Here is a 24551-nt window from a genome sequence, read left to right on the forward strand (position 1 = left end):
CGTAATTTAAATATTAATATGCAGCCCTTAATCTTTAAACCTTTTTTCTGTTATTAAAGGTGGTTATTTCTGTAAGTTGCATTTGCATTAAAATAGGTGTGCAACATAATTATTAAATAAAATGTTCAAGAAATACAAAAATATAATAATTTATTTTCTAAAAAAACAAACAAAACAATTTTCTTTAAAACATATATACAATATTTATAATTAAAACAATCAGTTTAGACATAAATTAAAATGTTGTACAAAATAATGATTTGATGGATAAATTAAAGAGTTATGAAATATTGATAAAAATTGAAAATTACAACAAAAATAACTGAGTATTTACAAAAAAACAATATAATAATGCAAAATTATGCTAAAATTTAGGAAAAATACTGATTATAGCATCCAATTTTAATTACACTAGAAGAACAGAGAATGCCATTTGCGATTGGGATTATTTAGTTTTTTTTATAAAATACAAATTTTTCTTGATTGTAAAAATCTCTGTCAGCAAATGAATAATAGTACAATATAATCACTCAGTATTATCCCAAAAGATTTTAAATATCGATTATAATGAATGGTGATAATGTACAAACTAGCTGAAATTGTCAACTCTGACAGTAATTAGATATGAGAATTAAAAATAAATAACTATAATATAATACGGGGTGCTTAGGATAAAAGCAACCACAAGTAATGACTTATCACATAACATTCCAATAAAATATAATAGACTGTTACCCCATGGGTTATCCATTTCAGTTTTCTTGGACAGTTCAAGCAAATTGCCCAAAACCCTTTTCCACAGGGTATCATGATAAGAAATGTTTAGCAACACTTTTAAATCTTTGCACTTTAATATATACATATGCAGTACAAAACCCATTATCCGGAAATCGGAAAACCTAAAAAACCGGAGCGAAATTCGATAAATTTTCCCGCCATTTTTTTAACAAATTTTTTTTTTTTCCTCATAAGATTTTAAGATTTTTCTTTCTTTTTTGAAAGATGCTTACCTTACCATTATTTTGGAAATAATCATTAGTGTATTACTCCATCGTTTTTTCTTCTTTTTAAGATTATTTCCAAAAAAAAATTTTTTTTAGTTGTGTTTAACAATAAAAAAACGGCTTTTTGTAGCGATTCAGAAAACCGGAAAAATCAGTTATCCGGAATAGCGATGGTCCCGATCGTTCCGGATAATCGGTTCCCTACATGGAATGAAGAAACGGTACATTAGAGAATAGACGGGCTTTGACTCGGTAACAAAAAAAAAAAACGACACAGACTAAACTCTTTTAATGCTTTTAAATACACATTTGGTTCAGTCATCAATTTTGAAAAAATTTAAGATTTATAAGGTAAACATTTAAGTGATCTGCTACTCCTGTTCAGTCCTTTTGCTTCGTGAGTTCAGTGTTGAGATAGCAAAATTTGGGTTTTTTCTCTATATACATCTTGAGTTCGAAGTAAATCCTATGTTCAGATTAAAATTCTTCAAGCTTGTACCTCTAAAAGGGAGTCTGAATTCCTACTTAGCATGTCTGGGAGCAGATTCTTAAAAACATGACATACTCAATTTCAATTACAGGTTTTAGTAACAGAGAGATTTATCACTAGCAATTCAAATCCCCTCTTGTTTAAGTCTGTATGTTTTGAAGCAATTGTACCTGCCTATGACCAGGCTCTTTAAAAATGCACAGATCTATTTACTTAGAACAAAAACATGTGAACTTAAGAGGGCATGAAATAGTGTTAAATATCTCTAATAATGAAACCCAAGGACCAGATTCTCCAAAACTGTATGCTCCCAGTTAATTAAATTAATAAAATTGTGTGAACTAAGTGGATGCAAAACATTAGTGTTAAATCTCTCTAATAATAAAAACTACGAAATAATTTTTCACTTTTTGTGAGCACGTCTGCAGATCTGAATCTATTAGATTCTAAATCCATAAGAATAAGTCATTACTTAGGGATACTTCTAGCCAACCCTGAATAAATTATAAAATTGGCAAATATGTAGTTATAAAATTGGCAAATATGTAATAAAAAATAAAACTTGGTAAACCTGTGATCTCCCACAGAAATGCAATGAGTATAACAATAAATAATCTAATGTCAAAATCCATAAGTATCAGAAGATAAGTAAACATTAAGCATAATTTTTTTTTATTATTTACATTGATTTTATAGTTAAACTTCTTTAACTTGATTTTTTTAGAAACTCTAAAAATTTTAAAATCTTGGCAAAAATGTGCGCAATCATTTTTCTATTACTGGAAGTTCAAAAAGTTGATTTTTTCGATGACTAGAATTTTTTTATTTTTTAAAATCAAATTTCATCAATATGCGAAATCATTTTAAACAAAAATTACAACTCGATTGTTCTACAGAAATTGATGCTCAGTTTTTTGTTTTGTTTACTCATTCCTTTTCATAAATAAAGCTTAAAATAAAATTATAAGCTCAAAACATAAAAAAAAGTCCTTCCTTTAAATATCCAAGAGACCTTCGGACAGCTACCTGGCCAAGAAAGTATCTCAAAATATAAAACAAACAAATATGATTACTTTTCAGATAGTAATCCTTTATCATAATTTTTTTTTAGATGCAATGAATTAAGTACTTTGCACTCATGTTTTAAAATCGATTTCATATCTTGTAAAACATTTTGAAAACGATATTAGTTAAAACGTTTTGTTAAAACTCGTTAAAGTGTTTACAATGTTATTTGCTCTTAACAAAATTTTGTTTCTCAGGATAGATTAAAATAGAAAAGAATTTTCAATTGACTTTTTATAAGTTGAATTTTCAATAACTTGGTGTTTTTAACTTATAATTAATGAAGCTTCACTGAAGATATATCAATTCAATAACTTGTTTTTTTTTCTTTTCACACTTAACTTCGAATAATTGAAGTTTTACTGTAGACATATCATTTTCAATAACTTGGTGGTTTTTTTCACACTTAACTTCAAATAACTGAAGTTCCAATGTAGATATATCATTTTCAATAACTTGGTGTTTTATTCACACTTAACTTCAAAATTTTTGAAGTTTCACTATAGATATATCATAAAAAAATACTTATATTTTCAACATTGGAATTTAACAGAAAATTTGATTATAACCAGAATTTATATCTACACCAGTTATACAGGGAAGCTGTGTCACGTATGTCCCTTTGGGAATATATAATTAATTGGTGTATTGCTTCATTGGGTCCAGCATTAGTGCCGCTTCTTTGTAAGTCTGCCAAATCTGAAAAATTTTAAGCGAAGCAATTAGCGCTAAAAATTATTAAAAACAAACAGCATAAAAAGAACTAGAGAGTACTTTTGATTATAAGACGCTCAATCTCCTAACATCTTCAAAATACTTTGATAATATATTTAAGAAGTTTTCTGATGGCTCCATAGGGATGCAATCTGCAGTAGTACTGTACCAAAGTTATGGAGTTGCAGTAATTGAGGCAGCATTTTTTTTAAAACTAGTACCCATTGAAATATCGCACACATTACATTTTCCTCAACAACTTGGCTTCGCCTTCCCCTCCAGTACGGCCCTGCACTAAATTACAAGAGTAAAGTTCGGTTTTATAGTACAATTAAAACAAATATTTTGAAAGTTATTGCCTCAACTAAAGTGATCTTTGTTAGATTATATGTATTACTTTTTGTTTGAGTTGTGGCGGTTACCATGGTTACAAGAAAAAGAAAGTCACTTTGAATAGAAGTGTGTGGTGAATAGCTTTTTATTTTTATTTTACAACTATCGTTGAACAGCCCACCCAATTTAGGTTTTGTTCAACGAATGTTCTACTCATGAATGAGCTACTAATGTTCAACTACGTAGCCATGTAGTTTTGAATCCAATCCAGAGGACAAGGAAATTCTTGAATCAAATATAGGGAGAGATTTGCCTTCGTGGAGGATTTTTTGATGGAACTAACCTGCATTTGCGTTACCACACGAAAACCTTCCACGGTAAGCCTGATGGTAAGAGGACTCTAACCCATGATCCGTCTATTACTGAGGATATTTTACGTCGGCACTGTGGTCGGTGTGAGCCGGATGTGGAATTCAAATTGACCAGCTATTGCTGGGATTGAACCTGGGTCACCTCATTGGGAGGTTGGTGCTTAATGCACTGAGCCACCAAGGCTATGGTGAATAGTTTTGTCTTGATATTTGCATAGGCCAGTGTGAGTAAACTAATAGACACATTCATTCCTCCATTAGAAATGTGCTCTCGCTTGTTACTACAGCAGCTAACAGCCCCAGACTTTTAGTCTAGAGAAGTTCTCCTCAAAGCCGCCCAATACTATGCCAGTCAAAGTCTTCTTGAATATCTTATGATTTTAATTTCAAGCAACATACTAAATAGGAAAACAAGATCAATGATTTCCAAACCAAAATTTTTCTGAATCATATGTATATAAAGTCTACAAATACATTAGTCCAAACAAATTTATAGCAATGATTTGTGTCACAAAAAACAGCTATTTCTTAACTAAACATCTATAAATGAGATGCTGGAATTTGATTGGTTACATCCTTCAAAATAAAACTATGTGATTCCATACAACTAACATTATTTGGGCACGAGATCATAGAAAGAGAAGACGACTAAATAGAGAAGCAGCCAAGGATCAAAGAGGTTGTTGCCAGAAACTTGTGGCTCATGCACCACAAGGCAAGAAGAGGCAAAGGTAGATACTACAAAGGAAGATACATTTCTAGGGCAAGGTGGGTGTAGTGATCACCTTTTTTGAATATTTGCAAAAAAATTTAAAATAAGAAAAAGCAAATTAGGAGTTTCATATTTGAAGAGTTTAGGAGATAAAAATAAACAAAAGTATTTCCTAACTCTGACTAATCATTTTAGAGGTCATGAAGAGCTGGTGAGGAATAAAAAACAGTTAATTTGTATATTGAGACTTGAATGCATTCACTTTTTACTAGATTCCACATTTAAGTTGCACTCTCAAATAAATTGGCTTTAGATAAGTCTACTCTCTCCTTTATTTTTATTGATTTCAATAGTGATTAATCAGAAGGAAAAAAAGGTTTTCGTTTTGCTCAAGTTTTTTACTATAGCTTTTTTTTTATCATAGTTCGGTCACTTTATTTTTATAGGAATTCGAAAATTATATATTAAGGGTGGTTATTGCTGAATATATAGTATATTAAATATTTGGTTTTATCCAGTATATATTTAATTTAATTACAATTTATAAACATGACATTGATAAATTGTAGTGAAACACAAAGCAAGTAAAAGGTAAAAATATACCAGGTTCAAAATTTTTACTGGTGTTGCTTGAGTTGGAAAATGTTGTTTTGAATCTTATATAGCACTTTCTGAAATTAGCCAGATAGCAACATTGAACATGGTTGACAAACAGAAAGCAACAGAGGCTAGATATTTATGCAACAGTATAATAGATGTTCAACCTTCTGCAGCTCAGAGATTGTTCGAATTCTCTGGTTGCTTATCTGTTCTGATAAAAAAAAGGCTTTATCCTGAAATAAACCCATTATTTTACCTAACACCAATTTTTTTCTAAATGCTTTATGAAAAATTATCCAATTGGACTATAAAAATATATCTTTTTATGACAGTATGAACCTATAAATGACGATGAGTTACATTGAAATACATATTAGCAGCCAACTTCAGTTTGCTTCCTGGTATTTCTGAAGTCTTTGAAAGTAAATAAAATGTAGAACCAAATTGTAGCACTAACAGTATTTTAAAATATGGAAACTTGGTTCAATTAACTATAATGGTAACCGATGGCCAAAACATTTCGAAACACAGCTCCACCACTAATTTCATTTTAATGATTCAATAAACAATGGCCTGCTAGAGAGAGATCAGATCAAAGATAAATAAATATACCTATGCAGGAGATATGAATAAAAGCTACAATTCTTATTCATCCACAAAAACTTAAATTACCTTTAATTTTTTTCAAAACACTATTTGCCGCTTCGTCTAAAATTTCGTCCATCTCCTCAAAATTTCTGGAAGCTTCTCTTACATCAATTTCCTAAACAAAGTGTATAAAATCGTGTACAGATTAGAAATATTTATTAATACAATTTCATAAAAACAATTATTAATACAATTACATAAAAAAGAATATATATACCATTTCTTCATCAGATGTTTCTTCATCAGATGTTTCTTCATCAGATGTTTCTTCATCAGATGTGTCTTCATCAGATGTTTCTTCATCAGATGTTTCTTCATCAGATATTTCTTCATTTTCCTAAAGAAGCATAATAATTTAATTGGTACAATATAATTTTACAGATTAAAATATTCATCAAATGATTACAGGTGGCTAAAAAGAGAAAGTACATACACTTTCCTCATCGGAAAAATCCCTTTTCAACAGTCTGACTGTTATTTTTCGATAAAAACATAAACAAATTTGTATTAATGATATTGAGGAATACAATTTCAGAGAAACAGGAAATATTGTCTAACATTTTCACTGAATAGCACCACACACATCAAAGAGTATATAAACCACAGAATGCAGATTACTCCAAGCATTTCCTGGGTCCAATATTTTGATGAAAGGCCCCACAGAGTTCAGTGCAGATATTGGTCAAGTACAAAGCATGATAAGTGAATACAGTGAATATATATCTTTAAAGCAGAAATTAGTGATCTATTCAAAGTCATAAATCTGATAGCTTTATTGGTTTAGGCATTCAGCTCACTAGTTTTGTCTCAGCTTCACGAATCGGGAAGAAAGCTTTCTTTAGGAGAGCTTAAAGATAGTGCCAAAGAAGCTAATGTTAAAATCTATAGATGTTATTCTGAAAACTGTTTACAAGTGCATATGTGAATCATCATAGAAATGAGTTTGAACAGGACATCCTTCCAACTTCAAAATCAGAAAAAAATGTGCAAAAAAGTTTAAACTTCAAAAGTTTACAGGGTAATAGATGTACTAAGTTAGGAGTCAGAGAACTGGGTCAATAACTTTCTCCTGTCACAGGACAGCCTACCATACTGCTCACATCTAAAGTATCACTACAGATTTGCAAGTTTGTCGACTAAAGGGGATTTCTGTATATACAGTTATAGCATCATGCAATTTCTGGCTCTTTCCAAAAATAATGAACATGTTGAAAGGAAAACATTTAAACATCTTTTGGCAGGGCCCTTACATGTTCATCTCCATTTTCAATATACCAAAAGCAAATTGACGTTATTATTTTTTTTACTAAACAAGCAGGAACAGGAGCCTTCATGTCATTTACATTATTCTAAGAATTTAGGAGGTCACAGAAAATTGCTGAATATTTATAAATGGTATGCAGAAAATAATAACTGAAAGTTTGATACAAGAAAATTTCAATTAAAAATTTCCTGTTCTAAGTTCTGATACCAATCAAATCTAAAACCCTATCGAATTTAGAAACGCTTTCCTTTGCAAACAAGGATGGTCCAAGAAATTTGACACCAAAAAGTGTGGAACAGACAACAATTAGCAAAACAATTTACTGGAAATTGAGGAAGAATTTTTTATTATTTTTTTATTTGCAGATTTTGATCAGGGCAGAGTAATGCGAAAGACGCGTATATTTTGAGTTTCGGGGGCCCTAGCAAATTTTTAACAGTTTCAAGCTAAGCTTTAAAAAAAAGTTATTTTAATTTGGAGGTAGGGGGCTACAGTATCGGTGACCCTTAGCTGCAGCCTATTTAGTTTATACAAAAATCCTGCTTTGTCTTTTGGATATTGAGAGAAATGTAGGAGAGGAACTAATTATATACAATAAAAAATAATAATTATATAGTGGGTCAATGGTGTTTTAGGAACAGTTTTTTTCTGAGTATTCCAAAAATACTCAGAAAAAAACCCGCACTGATTTTCAAAATAAAAGTAGAGTTAAAATGAAGCAAATAATTTTTTTTTAAAAAAAATTGTTACAAAATTATTCTTTTTAGAAAAAAAATACAGTACTTTACCTCACACATGAATTAAACCATTTTCCTTTATTTATTGGGAATTTTATTTAAATACCCTGTATTGTGACCCCCCTGTATATTCCCCCTGTCCTCAGTGGCGTTCACAGAGTTTCCCCCTGGCACATCTCCTCCTCACTGCTTCCCGTCGGACAAAAGGAGACTAAAGCTGTCCTCTCTTGCTTACCCCTACTAGCTATGGCCTCTGTTGTATATGTGCCAAAAATATGTTGTGACTTCTTGCATTTTAGGCAAATTTTTTATTTTAAAAAACACCAAATTATTTTAATTAAAATGAATTAAACACACTCACCAAAAGTGAAATTTCGAAAAGAGAATGATTATTCCACAATGTCTTTAGAAAATATAAAATTTCTTGGTCTCGTCTGTATAAGCAACGGGCAGAAGAAATCATATCCTCTTTGAAAGGGCCAATTATTTCATTTCTTATGAAGTTTGATATGTTTGGTGTCAAACGAAAAGGCATCTCTACTGCATCGTTTGCGTCATCTGAAAAAGAAACATTAAATACATTAAAAAAGGTGACCACCTGTCTAACTTAACCTCTTCTATTAAGAACCAAATTATAATTTTTGATTCAATAACCAGATTTTCACGTACTATGACTTAACCTGGTTCAAGAGTCTGATCTCAAAAATGCTAATCAATTATCAGATTTTTCACTCACGTACTATGACTTAACCGTAATGGTTCAAGTGTCAGATCTCAAAAATGTTAATCAATTAGCACAGATGATAAATTAAGTGGTAGAATCAGATACAAAAACATATTTCTTACGGTTTCTTGATCCTCAAAATGTAGGAGGCAGACACAATTTAGCCTAAATTGTTTGATCAGGAGAGCGGTCGAAAGTTTGGATTCCTTACTGTTAATTTGAATTCATGCGTATTTTGCCGTACTTTGAAAACTTTTTAAGTGAATCGGAAAACTGACATGCACAACTATTTTGTCAAAAAGTAATTTCGTGCACAATATAATTTTTAATACATATTTATTTTTTATTCAATAGTTCTATAGATATTCAATAATAATTTATTTAATTGCGATGTATGCAAACTTTAATATCATTTTTAAGATACAAAATTCTTTTTTAAGATACAAATAATTTTAAAATGCAAATTTCTGCACAATTGTTCCAATAGTTTTTTAATCAACACATTTAAAAAAAAGTCGTAAATTTAAAATTAGATTTTTTGAGGACTATTTGATGGATTTCATAAAAAAAAATGCATTTTACAACATAAAACTTCATTCCTTAAAATGATGTAAAATTTTTGGTATCTTACAATTCTAAATTTTTTCAACCATTATCAAATTAAATATTAAAAATTAATTTCCCCCATGTCAGTTATTACGATATTATTAGCATCTATTAAATTATTATTTTTTTTTGGTTCAACAACCTCTTTATTGATCAATTCTACATCATCCATTCCTTCTACGTTCTTAATAATGCACATTAACTTATTTGCTTGATGAATAATAATTTTTAAAATTTATAAAGTATTTTCAGTAAAAGGTATTTTCAATATCAGTAAAAGAACTACAGTGTCTTATAAAAGCATTTTTCAGACTCCCTCTTTCTCTTGTCATAAAAGAAATAAACGAATAGAGAACCCCTAAGGTGCTTGCATAACATTTGAACAGCCTCTATACATTTCATTCAGTTTTATATACTTAATTTATTTAAAAAACCAATTTATAATATAAATTTTTTTAATAATAAAGTAAAAATTCATTAATAATTAAAATTGTTTCGCGAAAAAAGAAATCATTAAGAGCACTCTTTATTAGAAAAATCTGATAGAATTTTCTACAAATATAAATTTGAATTAATGTCATGATATGAAGTATAATAAGTAGATATGAAAATTGCTTAAAAAAATTTCTGAAGGAAAAGCATTCTAACTACAATGACTAGGACTAACAAAAAAAAAATTGAAAATCAAACATTATAGTTCACAAAATGTAGTATGTGACAAGAAAAACAAGGATAAACATTTAATCAATAAATGTTTAAGATTAAGTAGTTTTGCACAATTAAAGAATTAATTTACCTTATTTTTTACTTTTGCAAATCTTAAACTAAATAGAGTGCATGAAGTTATAATAGTTGATATATTTAACATAAAGTTATTAAAAAGAGCAAAATTATACATTGTAAGTATGATGTAAGAAAATGATTTTAAAAATTTTAGTACCATTTACATTTTTTTAACAACATATTTTCCATATTATAGATCATAATTTTTTAACCAATTCTCAACTGTACATGCATCAAATCAACTGTATTACAAACATATGATAATTACCTGATAAAATTTGAAAGCTCAAATCATGAATTGCAATGTGACCAGTATTGAGGTCTATGTGAAACAAATCAGGATTCTGGTGATCAAGGCAAAATGAATAGTTCATGAAGTTACAGATGGCCAAGCTTTTTGAGAACTGAAAAGTATATGAATTTTGTAAATACATTTAAGCACTACGATTTCATTTTTTACAAAAGAATGAGAGAGTTTGTGATGATGAAATTGAATTTATTTAACCCTCCTAGCGTATAGTTCCTGAGAAAAATAGAGATTTATGCAAATCTAATGCTTTAGAAGTACTATTAGAACAATAAAGCATTATAAAATATATTATAAATAATAGCGAATATACAGAATATTCAGACATGCCCTCGACAGTTTTGGAAAAATTAGAGTGATTTAACCCTCTGAGTATGGCTCAGTTTTTATAATTTCCAGTCCTGAAAAATGGGGAGATTATTTTATATTTTCTTTATCGACATAAGTTACAATCCACATCTTCATCAGTTGTTTTAAAATAATACAAGAATTTTATTATCTTTTACGTTTTCAAAAAATATATAATAAGGCACCCACTGTTTCAGTGGGCAGGGTTTATAAGTGAAAAAATTCATGCAATCTTTTTATTTTCAGATGAATATAATTTTTAAACATTTTGTCCCTAAAAATGCTACAGAAAGTTTGTAATGAAACAGAAAAAATAAAATAAAAGCTCAGATTTATGGAATACTCCAATCATAATCAAGATATTTACTATCCATAATCATAACAGTCCTTCATAATCAAGATATTTTTGTTTGTTATTCCTACATATAATGTGGCAGCACTCAGCAAATCCATATTTTTCATAAATGCTTATTGCGTGAAAGAAAAACAAAAAGCATGATAACTCACAAATATGCAGGGAAAAAAATCAAGAAAGAGAAAAAAAATCCTGAACCCTTTAGTGCGATCTAGCAGCAAAAATAAGCATCAAATGATGTTTTTGCAATCAACTGTTGTGATTGATATTCACATGATTTAAAAAAAGTCACGTAAATAATTTGTATTAATGCGCTTTTAAAATCCAATGTCGCGATTTATGTTCATACAATTTTAATATCAATTTACGTGACTTAAAAGTTGCTCATTTCAATTCATATTTTGAGGATTTAAATATTACATACCATGATTTAAATTCATGCGATTTAAATACTGAATTCAATATCACGATTTGTATTTAATATTGCAATTCATATTCACACATATTTAATATCATCATTCATATTCAGGTGATTTTAAAAACAAACCTCGTTATTCATATTCACAAGATTTTAAAATCAAATGCCATTATTCATATTCACGGGATTTCATAGACATCATTTGTAGACCTATTAGAGATGGTTGTAAATAAATATTATTAATATTTTGTTCTTTGTGTTTATTCTTTATTATAGAAGTTTTACCTTTGAAGATGAATTTGAAATTCACACATAGGGAATTTTAGGGATTTCTATAGTCATCAAAAAAGAAAAACTGCAATATTTGCTTGAAATTTTGTGTATTATGTTTACTTATAATTTTGAATAGTAATATGCATCATAACATTAGTTTAGTTAAATCATTAATTTAAAAAGGGAATTCTGAATAAAAATAAATTGAACATTTTAGAACAAATAAATGAAGCTCTCTTCATTATATATTAGTAATACTTATTTAAATTTTCAAGCGAGAAATAATTCGTGCAAAAAGTCTTTTCATCAGGGATTTATTTTACTCCATTTTGGGGAATTTTCTAAAATGTACAAAAACCAAGAGAATTTTTTATTAAACCAGTAGAGTTGGCAGTTAAATTTTCTAAAAGATTTTGCATTTTTTACTTGTTTTCATTTATCTCCTACCCTCACTTAGGGGTGATTTTCATTAAAATTTGGGTAGGGCTTAATCGATATTTCCAAATAGTTCCCTTTGTAACAGCAACTTAAATCAATTCACAAATAAATATAAAAAGTTCAGATATTAATTTCCAGGATTGATATAATCCTGGAAATCCACCCCAATAATATAATCCACCCTCAGAAATGCACTTTTCTCAGAGCCTGATTTATCATAAGGTTTGAGAGGCCCAGGTCTAGGACCCACTCATTTTTGGAGGTCCCCTAAATGCTACAAATAAAATTCCTTTTTGCGTTTTTTCTTAAGAATTGTAAATTAGAATTATGAGTTAACAAAGATTAAAATTAACATAAGCTCAAATTTACTAATATAACGCAATTTATATAAGTCATAAATAATTTAAAAACACTTCATAATTTTGGGATAGTTCTCCCATTCTGATATTCTTGATGTCTTTGACATGCTTATATCTTGTTTCTTACGGAATGAAAAATTTGTTTAAAGAGTAAGGTATATTATTGTTTCTCAACCACTGGCCCTTGTTGAAAGAGTTAGTTTATATTGTTGTACATAGATGGCATCACAAATGCTGACATAGATGGCAGCAGTGTTGTCCTTAATATAACCTCTTATCTATAATAAAATATTTAGTTAAGTTTCAGCCTTTACACAGGTATCAGTGTTTTCACTACAGCGCGAGAATCTCGCATATTTTTTCTTTTCTCGCATTAAAAAATTATTACCGCGAGAAATTCACGCATTCTTTAAATCAATTTCAAAATTCACGAATTTCTCGCATTTTGGTAAAAACTTCGAATTGCGCCATTTAGAATAAAATCCGTTATCTTTTCTTCCTGGATCTTTCATTATTTTCAACATCTGCCCCATTATCTAGCTTCCCTATTTACCAGTACTGTTCAGAACCTCTTCGAACAACAGAACACAACCATGGAACCCCTTTCAGAATACATTTCTCTGCAACCACGCGTTTACCGTAGGTAAAGTTTCTTCATGTAAGACGTTCAAAATTTTTATGCACTTATGTAAGATGGACAAATACCTTGTAAAGGCAAAATCTTCTATGATGATGCACCAAAAATATTCAATGCTTTAAAAAATAGAAGACATTAACAATGTATTATAATTAAAGAAATTATCTTTTTTTCAAGAGTTTTTGTTTTTTTAGAAATCTCACTTAACTTTTTGAAATCTCACCCTGTTTTTGAGAAAGGGTGAGAAATTCTCACCCATTTTTTTTCTATGATGAAAACGTTAAATTTTATCTATTTTAACGTTACCTTTTTTTTCAAAGGAAAACCAACTTTATATCTTTTTCCCAACAGATCAAAACAATTTTTTTCTTTATAAAGCTCACACAAACTTCTTTTAAGTTCTTTTTTTTCCTTAAAAGAAAGATGAGAGGCTTGTTCGAAGCTGTTCTGATCCCCCCCCCCCCCTATAGTCAAAATCAGGAAGTTGGTGGAATGGACAAAGTACAGGAAGGGTGCTGAAAAAAAAGTACAGGAGTTTAACTTGTAAAATTTGCAAAAAGAATCTTTTCCAGCAAACTACAATTTTTGAGAGCCATTATGGCTCAAGGTGGCTCAAGGGTTACAGTGCTCTCCTCCCAATGAGGTGACAGGGTTCCAAACTAAGCGATGGTTATCCAACAGGATTATTGGCCCTTCGTTATAAAATAGGGCGGTTAAAGAAATCGATAAATGGTATATCGACTGCAACACACAGTCCATTACTTTTCAATTCCTTCGATATCTCATTTAAAGGCTGAGATAGCCTGGTTGGTAGGGCACTGGGCCCATGTTAAGAGGTTGTGGGTTTGATGCTTGCCCGTCGAAGACTCCCCGTGTAGTAAATTGTAAATGATGCACGTTAAATTTGTCAAGTCTCAAAGTCCTCCATGTTCTCATAACAAATCATACCTATCGGGGTACTGATCCTGGAGTTTCCCTGTCTTCTGGGTTGGTTCAAAATTACAAGGCTACGAAGTTGAACACTAGTAGTCATAAACCCAAAATTGTATCGATTGTTCAAAGATGATTTTAAAATAAAATATCTGATTTAGAGCCGTGGAGGCTCAGGGGTTATAGCGCCCACCTCCCAATGAGGTGCCCAGGGTTCCAAACTCAGAGATGGCTGGCCTACACCAACTTTGCACCTGGCTCGTATTAACCTCAGTGCAGACCTAAATTATCTCCAGTGGTAGACGGATTGGGAGTTAGAGTCTACTTGCTGCCAGGCTGACCACAGAAGGTTTTTCTTTTCATGTAATGCAATTGCAGGTTAATTCCATATAAAAAAGTCCTACATAAAGGCAAATTTCTCCCAATACTTGATCAAGGAGTTCCCTTGTCATTGGGATTAAAATTACTTGGATTGGGTTAAAAATTACAAGGCTGCGGATTTGAACATTGATAGTCATAAACCTAAAATTGGGTTGGCTGTTCGACAATGGTGATAAAATAAATTATCTCATTTAATGACTGCTCCAGATGATAGTGATGAAGATGAAAAAAATATCAGGAGGACATAACTAATCAAGAGAGTTTCAATGCATAAAAAATCTCACCCAATATTTATTTTCTCATGCAAACCATAAAGCAAATTTACAAGCAATAGCAAGCATGATATTGTACCTAAAAAAAAGAATAAATATAAAGTATAAATGTTTTCTAATAGTTCATCTCGTAAATGTCAATTTTTGAAAAATATGTTTGGATATTTTTTACCCCGGTTTTTGCGTATTTTTAACGCTAGCTCAAAGGAAAATGCAAAATAGGGGTTTCACTGTATTTAAATAGATATAGGCTCAAAATATTTTTCATTGAAGAGACAGCGTGAATGATCAGAAACTAGTCTAAAAATTTTTCAAGTACTAATATTTTGTAGTTGTAAAAATTAGGCTAGCCCAAATTAATCTTACCAATTTGTGATAAAATATGAAAATGTTTTATATAGTAGTAGTAGCTGTAGTTAAGTGCAAAAACATTGTTTTTCCCACAACTGTTTCTAAAAGTATTAAATGCATGTGTATTTCGGAAAATATTTTCAGTAATTATTAGCTCAGTCCTGGATATTAATGGCTGCACTTTATATATAAGTCAGCATACAAATAAATAAATGATTACCTGTCTTTTAAACAATTGATATGATCGAGGATCTTTATGAGTCAGACACCAATTTCTAAGCAAATCTGTAGGAAATTTTATGTTTTTTCTTTCTAAGTAATCCATACTACGGAATTCATCATACAGTGATAAAAGCCTTTTTTCACAGAAGAAATCATTAAATTCTTTTTTACCAGGTGCCTGAAATATGAAAGTTTTGATAATAATAAAAACAGTTATCTTTACACAGATAAACAAGGCTAAAATAAATTGAAACGATTCCTTATGCTTCACTGTTTAAAAAATTTATAAGGTGAATTAGCAGCAATAGAGCGTGACTTCATTGACAAGTAAGTAGAAAACTGCTATCCCTGATTGAAAACTTGATTTGCTTCAAAAATCTATAAATAGGAAATAACAGCCAATACGTTTCGAAAACTGCTATCCCCTGATTGAAAACTTCATTTGCTTCAAAAATCTATAAATAGGAAATAACAGCCAATACGTTTCAAGGGCTCAAAAACCGGTAACCATTTTTAAGACTTGCCAGAGGTAAATGAGAAAAACAAAAGTGATTTTAAATATAAAACAAAAATTTGCCAACAAAAAATAGAGAGGAGAAACAAAAGTAGAAAAAATGACAGTGGCCGAGAGGGGCAAATCAGGGCAAAATGCATTTCCCTGCGTAATGGAAAGATGGCGAGGAACTGATGTTGTTAACAAGGGAATCAGCATTCACATAAATAAAACAAGATTCCAGGGCATCAAAATGAGCTGATGTGACTTTAGTGGAAATAATATCGGCATGGTCCATTCCATTTATGTCCATATTGTTTTTGAGCGTAGATGAGATTTATTCAAGTGTTTATTGAAAGAAATAGTGTTAGAAATTAAATGTCGGAAATTATCAATTTGACCAGGAGAAACTTTACTCCACTTGAATGTTGATTTCCGTTGACAATTTTTTGTTTTATATTTCAAATCACTTTTGTTTCTTTTCATTCACATCTGGCAAGTCTTGAAAATAAGCACCTGCTTTTGAGTGCGTGAAACATCGACTGCTACTTCCTAGTTATATATTATTGAAGCGAATGAAGTCTTTAATCAGGATATTTCTTATTGCTTCAGGTTATTGGGTTGATTAATTTAATAGTAAATTGAGAGTTAAAAAACAAAACAAAATACAAGATACAGAAAAGCACAGTAGCAAAAATTGCTGGTAACCTCTGATGGTCTGAATTTACGATAATTTTTTTTTGTCTTTGTGTGATTTCAGATTCATATATTTTTAATAAGATGTTACATGCTAATTCCGAGTTAGTTACCAATTATTCTTACATATGTTTTACCATTTTCTATTGTCAGATGAGTAAAGAAATGAAAGAAAAAAAAATACACTCCTTAAAAATTTTATTGTTTTAGTGAGATAGTTAATTTTTTTTCAAACTTGTCATAAACACAAGTTTTTTGTAACTTTAATATTAGTTAATTGATATCACTTTCTATATTGTTTGTCATTTTGATATTCTTCTACTATGCTGCAGTGTTTAGTATAGAATTTTACATTGAGGTCTGAATAAAAATTTGGAAAGTTTTTTTTAAAAACAATGCACTTTTAGTTTCAATCTTATATAACAATTTAAACCTACATTAACTAATTAAATGAACATTCATTTCATGAGGCATGCATTATTAGCCATTATTTGTTAGCATATACCACATTTTACAATTATACTGAACACAGAAAATAACTGATTGTATAGAAATATTTGCAGGTTTTATGAGTGCTAATATTTTATACGAATATACATTTACATTGCTCAGATAAGATTCAAAGACCCTAATTTGGTGTTATTATATTATTATTAACTTTTTTCATCAACAAAACCTATAATAAGATAAAATTGTATTCACATTTTAATTGGACTTATAGCATATATTGGAATATAAATTTCTTAGAGTATGTCGTGAGTGGCGTGCAGATGTATGCAAATCTCAGAAGAAGAAAAAAAAACATAATAAATTTTTTTTATGTATTTATAAAATCAATATATCTTTATTTTTTTATGTGAATGTGGAAATTTTCCATGATAAAAAATAAATTAAAATTATTTCTTAAAAAGTATTGCAATTTTTTTTTCTATTTTAAACAATTATTACATTTTCTTTTTTAAACAAGTAATTGTAATTAATAATTACAATTACTTATCAAAATCTATTTCAAACAATTATTCTAATCATCTTTTTGTATTTCTGAAAGGAGATCTTTTTTCTAAATGCATCATTATTAAATTAATTTTAAAAACAATTTTTCATAAAATATTTTCCAGCAGCCTATAACTAATCAGTTAAAAATCTTGACTGCATTATAAAATAACAGTAAAAGATTTAAAATTATATAGCACACAACTGAAATATTGAATTTTATTTCAGGTAGAAAATAGAATTAATCTTGGAATTATGAACCCGACTCAGAAAACAAGAGTCTTCGAAATTAAGGTTCAAGAAAAACTTGCTATTGTAAAGGACCTATTGAATGAGATTCGGTGGCTGTACGTCGAAATAAAAACTATGAAAACCTTAAATATTACTTTCTTCATACATATGTCATAATTTTGGTTAGATCAGTGAAACCAATTCCCAAAAGCCTATAATGATTAGCACTAACTGCCTTCAGTATTTTTAAATCCTCACTTTTCTAGCAGGGTACAGTCTGTTTTCCAACGACTTCATTTTATCAGAGTCTTTCAAATGTATACTTTTTCCAATAAATCACATTTAAATTGTACATACAAAATATATTTTTGCAAAAAAATAAAAATGCAACATCAGAGACATTTAGCATTTATAATATTTAGAATTTATAAATATTTAAGTAGCATTAGTTCAAATAAATACAATTATTAAAGGAAACCTTAACCTAATTAACATTTTCATTCCATTGTCAGTATATAATTACTTGCATATAAAATGCACAACTTTGAATTACATATCTTAGTTTTATAACAAAATTTTACTCTTACCTGAGAGCATAGTTCAAGCAACGTTTTAGAGTGCTTGTAATCAGATACGATTTTCAAATTAGGACCAATGAGTAATGACTGGGGAGATTGGAGTTTTACCATGCTTCCACTTTCTTGATTAAAAATAATGTTCACTAATTCATACATTTGGTAAACTAAAGTTTGCATCATGTAAGTATCTGGATGACAAAATTGGAGCACAAATGGAAGAATCTACCAAAAAGAAATAGAATTACTTTAATATGCATCAGGATAGTAAGAACAATTAAAATTTTATAATTTTTTTCAAATTTATGGGTTGTGATAAAACAAAACTTAAAATTTTAAAACACTATAAACAAAACTTTAAGGTGTTTTCGCTTTAAAAATCGCTTTACACTACGCGCTTACCGAAATCGCTTTACACTACGCGCTTACCGAAATCGCTTTACACTAAGGGCCTTCAAATACGGCAATTTAGTGGACAACTAACGACATCTGTTGGTCAAAACGTAAATTAAACGTCTTATACTGCTAAACGAGGAATAAACGGGATGTGCTTATCAATAAAGGAAGAAAAACACATGCCCATAGAAATTGCAGGATGAGCAGTCAGAGGGTTAAACAAAGCAGTCAATTGAGAATAAACATTATCAATGAAAAAAAAAACAGAAATTTTTGAGATGCGTAGTGGTAGCCATGAGCAGGTTGCAACACTGTAGGATAGTGACCTTCAGCAAGTAAACACATTCCCATTTTAGTAACAATTGAATGAGCAACAGTCAGAGCCAGATTATACCTTTCGTAGGCCCTAGGCATAGCTTCATAGTTTTCATGATACTACTATGATAACTAAGTGAAGGAAATTAACATTGACAAAAGTAAATCTTTTGAAATTATTAATAAATAACTTTGCAAGGTAGGTTAAATGTTTACAAATAGAAAAAAAAATGATTTAATACTACAGTACAGAACCCGTTATCCGGAAATCAGAAAACCGGAAAACCAAAAAACCGGATCGAAATTCGATAAATTTTCCCGCCATTTAAAAAAAAAATTTTTTTTTCCTCATAAGATTTTAGGATTTTTCTTTCTTTTTTGAAAGATGTTTACCTTACCATCATTTTGGAAATAATCATTAGTGTATTACTTCATCGTTTTTTCTTCTTTTTAAGATTTTTTCCAAAATTTTTTTTTTTTTAGTTGGGTTTAACAATAAAAAAAAACGTCTTTCTGTAGCGATTCAGAAAACCGGAAAAATCAGTTATCCGGAATAGCGATGGTCCCGATCGTTCCGGATAATCGGTTCCATACTGTATTTTAATAAAATGTTAGTCACGTTTTTTCAAATGAGTCATTTTAGCAATTGACCAATGTTTTTTATATATATTTTTCAGGATCATAACTTATAGTCAACAATTGGATTTGCATTCATTGTTTGGTGATATTAAATCTAAAATGGCTGACGGTTATTAAGTAATATATTAGATCATAAGATTCTGCAAAATAATTTATTACCAAAAAATATTATATTTTTATTTGTATCTTCATAATTTTGTGCAAAATACACTTGTTGTTTTTAAAGCTAAATTATTTTTGTCAACAAATTTTTTTCTCCCAAGTTTTTCGTAGGCCCTAGGCACGTGCCTAGTGTGCCTATAGGTTAATCTGGCCCTGGCAACAGTGTATGTTTGCTACAAAAAGGTGTTATAAAAACAGTGATAGTTTGGAAGCTGCATAGAAGGAGTTCTAAAATACATTTATTTTTATTGAATAAAGAAGAATAGAAACTAGTATCTTTATTCCGATAACATTTGTTACATAGCAGTGGAGTGAAAAAAAGTAATAACTACTGCCTTGATCTATATTACCTATGACAGATAATAATACAATAAAAATATTAAATAAAACAGTAAAAATATTTAATAATATAGTAAAAATATTTAATAATATAGTAAAAATATTTAATAATACAGTAAATATATTTTCTAAAAAAAGACTACACTAACTACTACTGCTTTGATGTATATTTTCATTGATAGAGACTTTAATTTTTTTATGTTTTATATCCGTCGTTGAACAGCGGACAAAATTTAAATTTTGGGTTTACGCCTACGAATGTTTAACTTTGTAGCCTTGTACTTTTGAGCCAGTCCAAAAGACAAGGAAACTCCTGGATCAGTATCCTCAGATTTGTTATGGGAACATGGAGGACTTTGTGACTCAACAGATTTAACCTGCATCAGTCACCATTTACTATACGGGAGTCTTCGGCCAGCAGGGATCGAACCCACAAACTCTTGGACATGGGCCCAGTGCTCTACCAACCAGGTTATCCCAGCTCTTTGATAGATACTTATACATTAAAAACAAAAAAAGCATTAACTACTGCTTTGATGTATATTATCTTTGATAGATACTAATACATCAAAAACAACAGAAAAAAACTATGCTAACGACTGCTTTGATGTATATTATCTTTGATAGATACTAATATATTAAAAAATTTCTTTTAACTAAAGTAGAAAAGATGAAACTAATAACAATATTTACCTGTCCATTTTCCCCTTTCATACAAATTCTGATACCAAAGTTAAATTCATCATTTACAATTTCCACCTTGTTCAAAAATCCTGAAATTTTTCTTGAAGCCTGATTTCCTTTCTAATAAAAAAAAAATTTCTTTTAACGTTTCTCTGGAAGAAATATGTGTAGATCCATTAAAATGAAAAATTTTTTTTGTACAAAAAATGTCTAATAACATTAGTGTTAATGACAGCACATTTTTGTATTAATAAATATCATAATAAGATAATAACTTAAGAGGGTGAGAATTGAACTAAAAGTACTCAAAGAACTGTTAAGATAAAGTAGGTAGGTACTTTATTTACATCACACTAAAGCTGCAAAATGGGTCATTGGTGACGGTGCGGGAAACATACCCGGGGAAGAACCAAAAATTTGCCATCACAATTTTGATCCTCTTCAGAGAGGAGCTCATTTGTAAGGTCACTTACTCAAATTAGACAGAAATCTGAAGGAGTCAGAAATTTTCTCCAGACCTCGGTACCCATGGTACAGCTTAGTGACTTACCACAAAACTTTCGATTCCACAGACACGTATATCACTCGCACTTAGAGGGCCTTAGAGGAGTGGAGGATTGAGCCCTAGCCCCTCTAATCCGGCGTCTGATTCTTCAACCACTGGGCATTTGAATAAATTGGCATTAAGTGACATTTTTGAAAAATTTAAGATTTCCAGGGAAAGACATCATTATAGTCTTATTTCACTAATCATCAATTCATTTTGCCAAGTCTTTTTATTTCTAGACCTCAGTGGATAAATGTGTCGAATGACAATCTCTGAGTGCTATCAGAAGGAAGAAAGTTTAACATGTATTCGGCAACAAAAAGTTGATGAGAATCCTTAGAAAGTACCGGCTGAAAGAAAACTAAAATGCCAAGATTTCATTTCATGTTGTAACCGTCGTTGAACAGCCGACCCAATTTTTGCTTTTAAGACTACTAATGTTCAACACCGTAGCCTTGTAATTTTGAACCCAATCCAGAAGACAAATCAACTCCTGGATTAAGTATTGGGAGGAATTAGCCTTTGTGGAGGACTTTTGATGGAACTAACCTGCATTTGCGTTACACGGAGAAGGAAAACAACGAAAACCTCCCACGGTTAGCATGACGGCAAGAGAACTCTAATCTATTATCCATTTACCACCGATATTTTACATCAGCACTGTGGTCGGTGCAAGTTGGGTGCGCAATTGGCATCGACCAGTCATCACTGGGATTCGAACCCAGTTCACCTCAGTGGAAGGCAAACACTTTATACCCTGAGTCATCACGGCTCAAAATGCCAAGATTGCAAATGCTAGAGAAATGAATAGTTAAAATAAAGAATTTATAAGATATTGTTAATTGGAAGCTTGCTTACAAAAAATAAAAATAGAGCATAATGCTAGCTTTCTATTCTCAGTGCATTAACTTTTATGTTTATTTGTTTAAATTCAATAATGTCATAAACTTTATTTAATAGTTGAAAAGTTATTAAAAATCTTCATCAATCTAGCTCCAAACAAGTATTTTTATTGAACTATTTTATGAAGCAAAATATAGTCAAAAGGATATTTTATAACAGTTTCAGGGTGTAAAATAAAGTTATAAGTCATATGCATCAAAATAAAAAAATAAGAATAAGATGGACGGAAGTAATAATGATGTTAATGTATATAACATACCTGCCAACTTTTAATCCCTTCCATTATCATTTTTCCCAGTGGTATTAAAATGGAATTAAAACTTCAATTTTAAGCAAACAAATACGTTGTATTTGAGAAAACTTAAGTTGACAACCATGATAGTAACGCATATTAATATATGTNCGTGATGTCCTGAATTCTTGTTTTATTCATATAAATGCCGATTCCCTTGTTAACGATATTAGTTCATCCTCACCTGTCCTTAGCTAGTGGAAATGCATTTCCCCCTGATTTGGTCTTTCTGGTCTTTGTGATTTTTCTTTTATGTTTCTCATAATTTTTCTCTCTCAGATACAACAATTTTTCCAGCTTTATTTCTCACCTTTATTTTTCCATTCTTCGTTGACAATTTCACGTTTTATATTTCAAATCACTTTTGTTTCTTTTCATTCACATCTGGCAAGTCTTGAAAATAAGCACCTGCTTTTGAGTGCGTGAAACATCGACTGCTACTTCCTAGTTATATATTATTGAAGCGAATGAAGTCTTTAATCAGGATATTTCTTATTGCTTCAGGTTATTGGGTTGATTAATTTAATAGTAAATTGAGAGTTAAAAAACAAAACAAAATACAAGATACAGAAAAGCACAGTAGCAAAAATTGCTGGTAACCTCTGATGGTCTGAATTTACGATAATTTTTTTTTGTCTTTGTGTGATTTCAGATTCATATATTTTTAATAAGATGTTACATGCTAATTCCGAGTTAGTTACCAATTATTCTTACATATGTTTTACCATTTTCTATTGTCAGATGAGTAAAGAAATGAAAGAAAAAAAAATACACTCCTTAAAAATTTTATTGTTTTAGTGAGATAGTTAATTTTTTTTCAAACTTGTCATAAACACAAGTTTTTTGTAACTTTAATATTAGTTAATTGATATCACTTTCTATATTGTTTGTCATTTTGATATTCTTCTACTATGCTGCAGTGTTTAGTATAGAATTTTACATTGAGGTCTGAATAAAAATTTGGAAAGTTTTTTTTAAAAACAATGCACTTTTAGTTTCAATCTTATATAACAATTTAAACCTACATTAACTAATTAAATGAACATTCATTTCATGAGGCATGCATTATTAGCCATTATTTGTTAGCATATACCACATTTTACAATTATACTGAACACAGAAAATAACTGATTGTATAGAAATATTTGCAGGTTTTATGAGTGCTAATATTTTATACGAATATACATTTACATTGCTCAGATAAGATTCAAAGACCCTAATTTGGTGTTATTATATTATTATTAACTTTTTTCATCAACAAAACCTATAATAAGATAAAATTGTATTCACATTTTAATTGGACTTATAGCATATATTGGAATATAAATTTCTTAGAGTATGTCGTGAGTGGCGTGCAGATGTATGCAAATCTCAGAAGAAGAAAAAAAAACATAATAAATTTTTTTTATGTATTTATAAAATCAATATATCTTTATTTTTTTATGTGAATGTGGAAATTTTCCATGATAAAAAATAAATTAAAATTATTTCTTAAAAAGTATTGCAATTTTTTTTTCTATTTTAAACAATTATTACATTTTCTTTTTTAAACAAGTAATTGTAATTAATAATTACAATTACTTATCAAAATCTATTTCAAACAATTATTCTAATCATCTTTTTGTATTTCTGAAAGGAGATCTTTTTTCTAAATGCATCATTATTAAATTAATTTTAAAAACAATTTTTCATAAAATATTTTCCAGCAGCCTATAACTAATCAGTTAAAAATCTTGACTGCATTATAAAATAACAGTAAAAGATTTAAAATTATATAGCACACAACTGAAATATTGAATTTTATTTCAGGTAGTGAAGAGCTAATCAATAGAATTAATTTTAGAATTATGAACCCGACTCAGAAAACAAGAGTCTTCGAAATCAAGGTTCAGGAAAAACTCGCTACTGTAAAGCACCTATTGAATGAGGTTCAGTGGCTGTACA

At 29.7% G+C, this 24551-nt stretch overlaps 1 protein-coding gene across 1 annotated transcript in view; it reads right to left on the reverse strand.

Moving 5' to 3' along the window:
* Positions 1–981: 981 nt before the first annotated feature.
* The window catches only part of LOC107455334 (transformation/transcription domain-associated protein), a 166289-nt gene continuing 142719 nt past the window's right edge, over positions 982–24551 (reverse strand). Inside the window, exons 60-67 of the mRNA XM_071182634.1 lie at positions 20875–20985; positions 18343–18555; positions 15341–15520; positions 10320–10455; positions 8300–8496; positions 6155–6274; positions 5962–6052; positions 982–3258 (exon numbers count right to left, since the gene is read on the reverse strand). Of these exons, the coding sequence (XP_071038735.1) occupies positions 3122–3258; positions 5962–6052; positions 6155–6274; positions 8300–8496; positions 10320–10455; positions 15341–15520; positions 18343–18555; positions 20875–20985 (1185 nt within the window). The 3' untranslated portion in view covers positions 982–3121. The remainder of the gene's footprint in view (positions 3259–5961; positions 6053–6154; positions 6275–8299; positions 8497–10319; positions 10456–15340; positions 15521–18342; positions 18556–20874; positions 20986–24551) is intronic.

This window comes from Parasteatoda tepidariorum, chromosome 6, assembly GCF_043381705.1.
Source record: "Parasteatoda tepidariorum isolate YZ-2023 chromosome 6, CAS_Ptep_4.0, whole genome shotgun sequence".
Classification (NCBI taxonomy): Eukaryota; Metazoa; Arthropoda; class Arachnida; order Araneae; family Theridiidae; genus Parasteatoda; species Parasteatoda tepidariorum.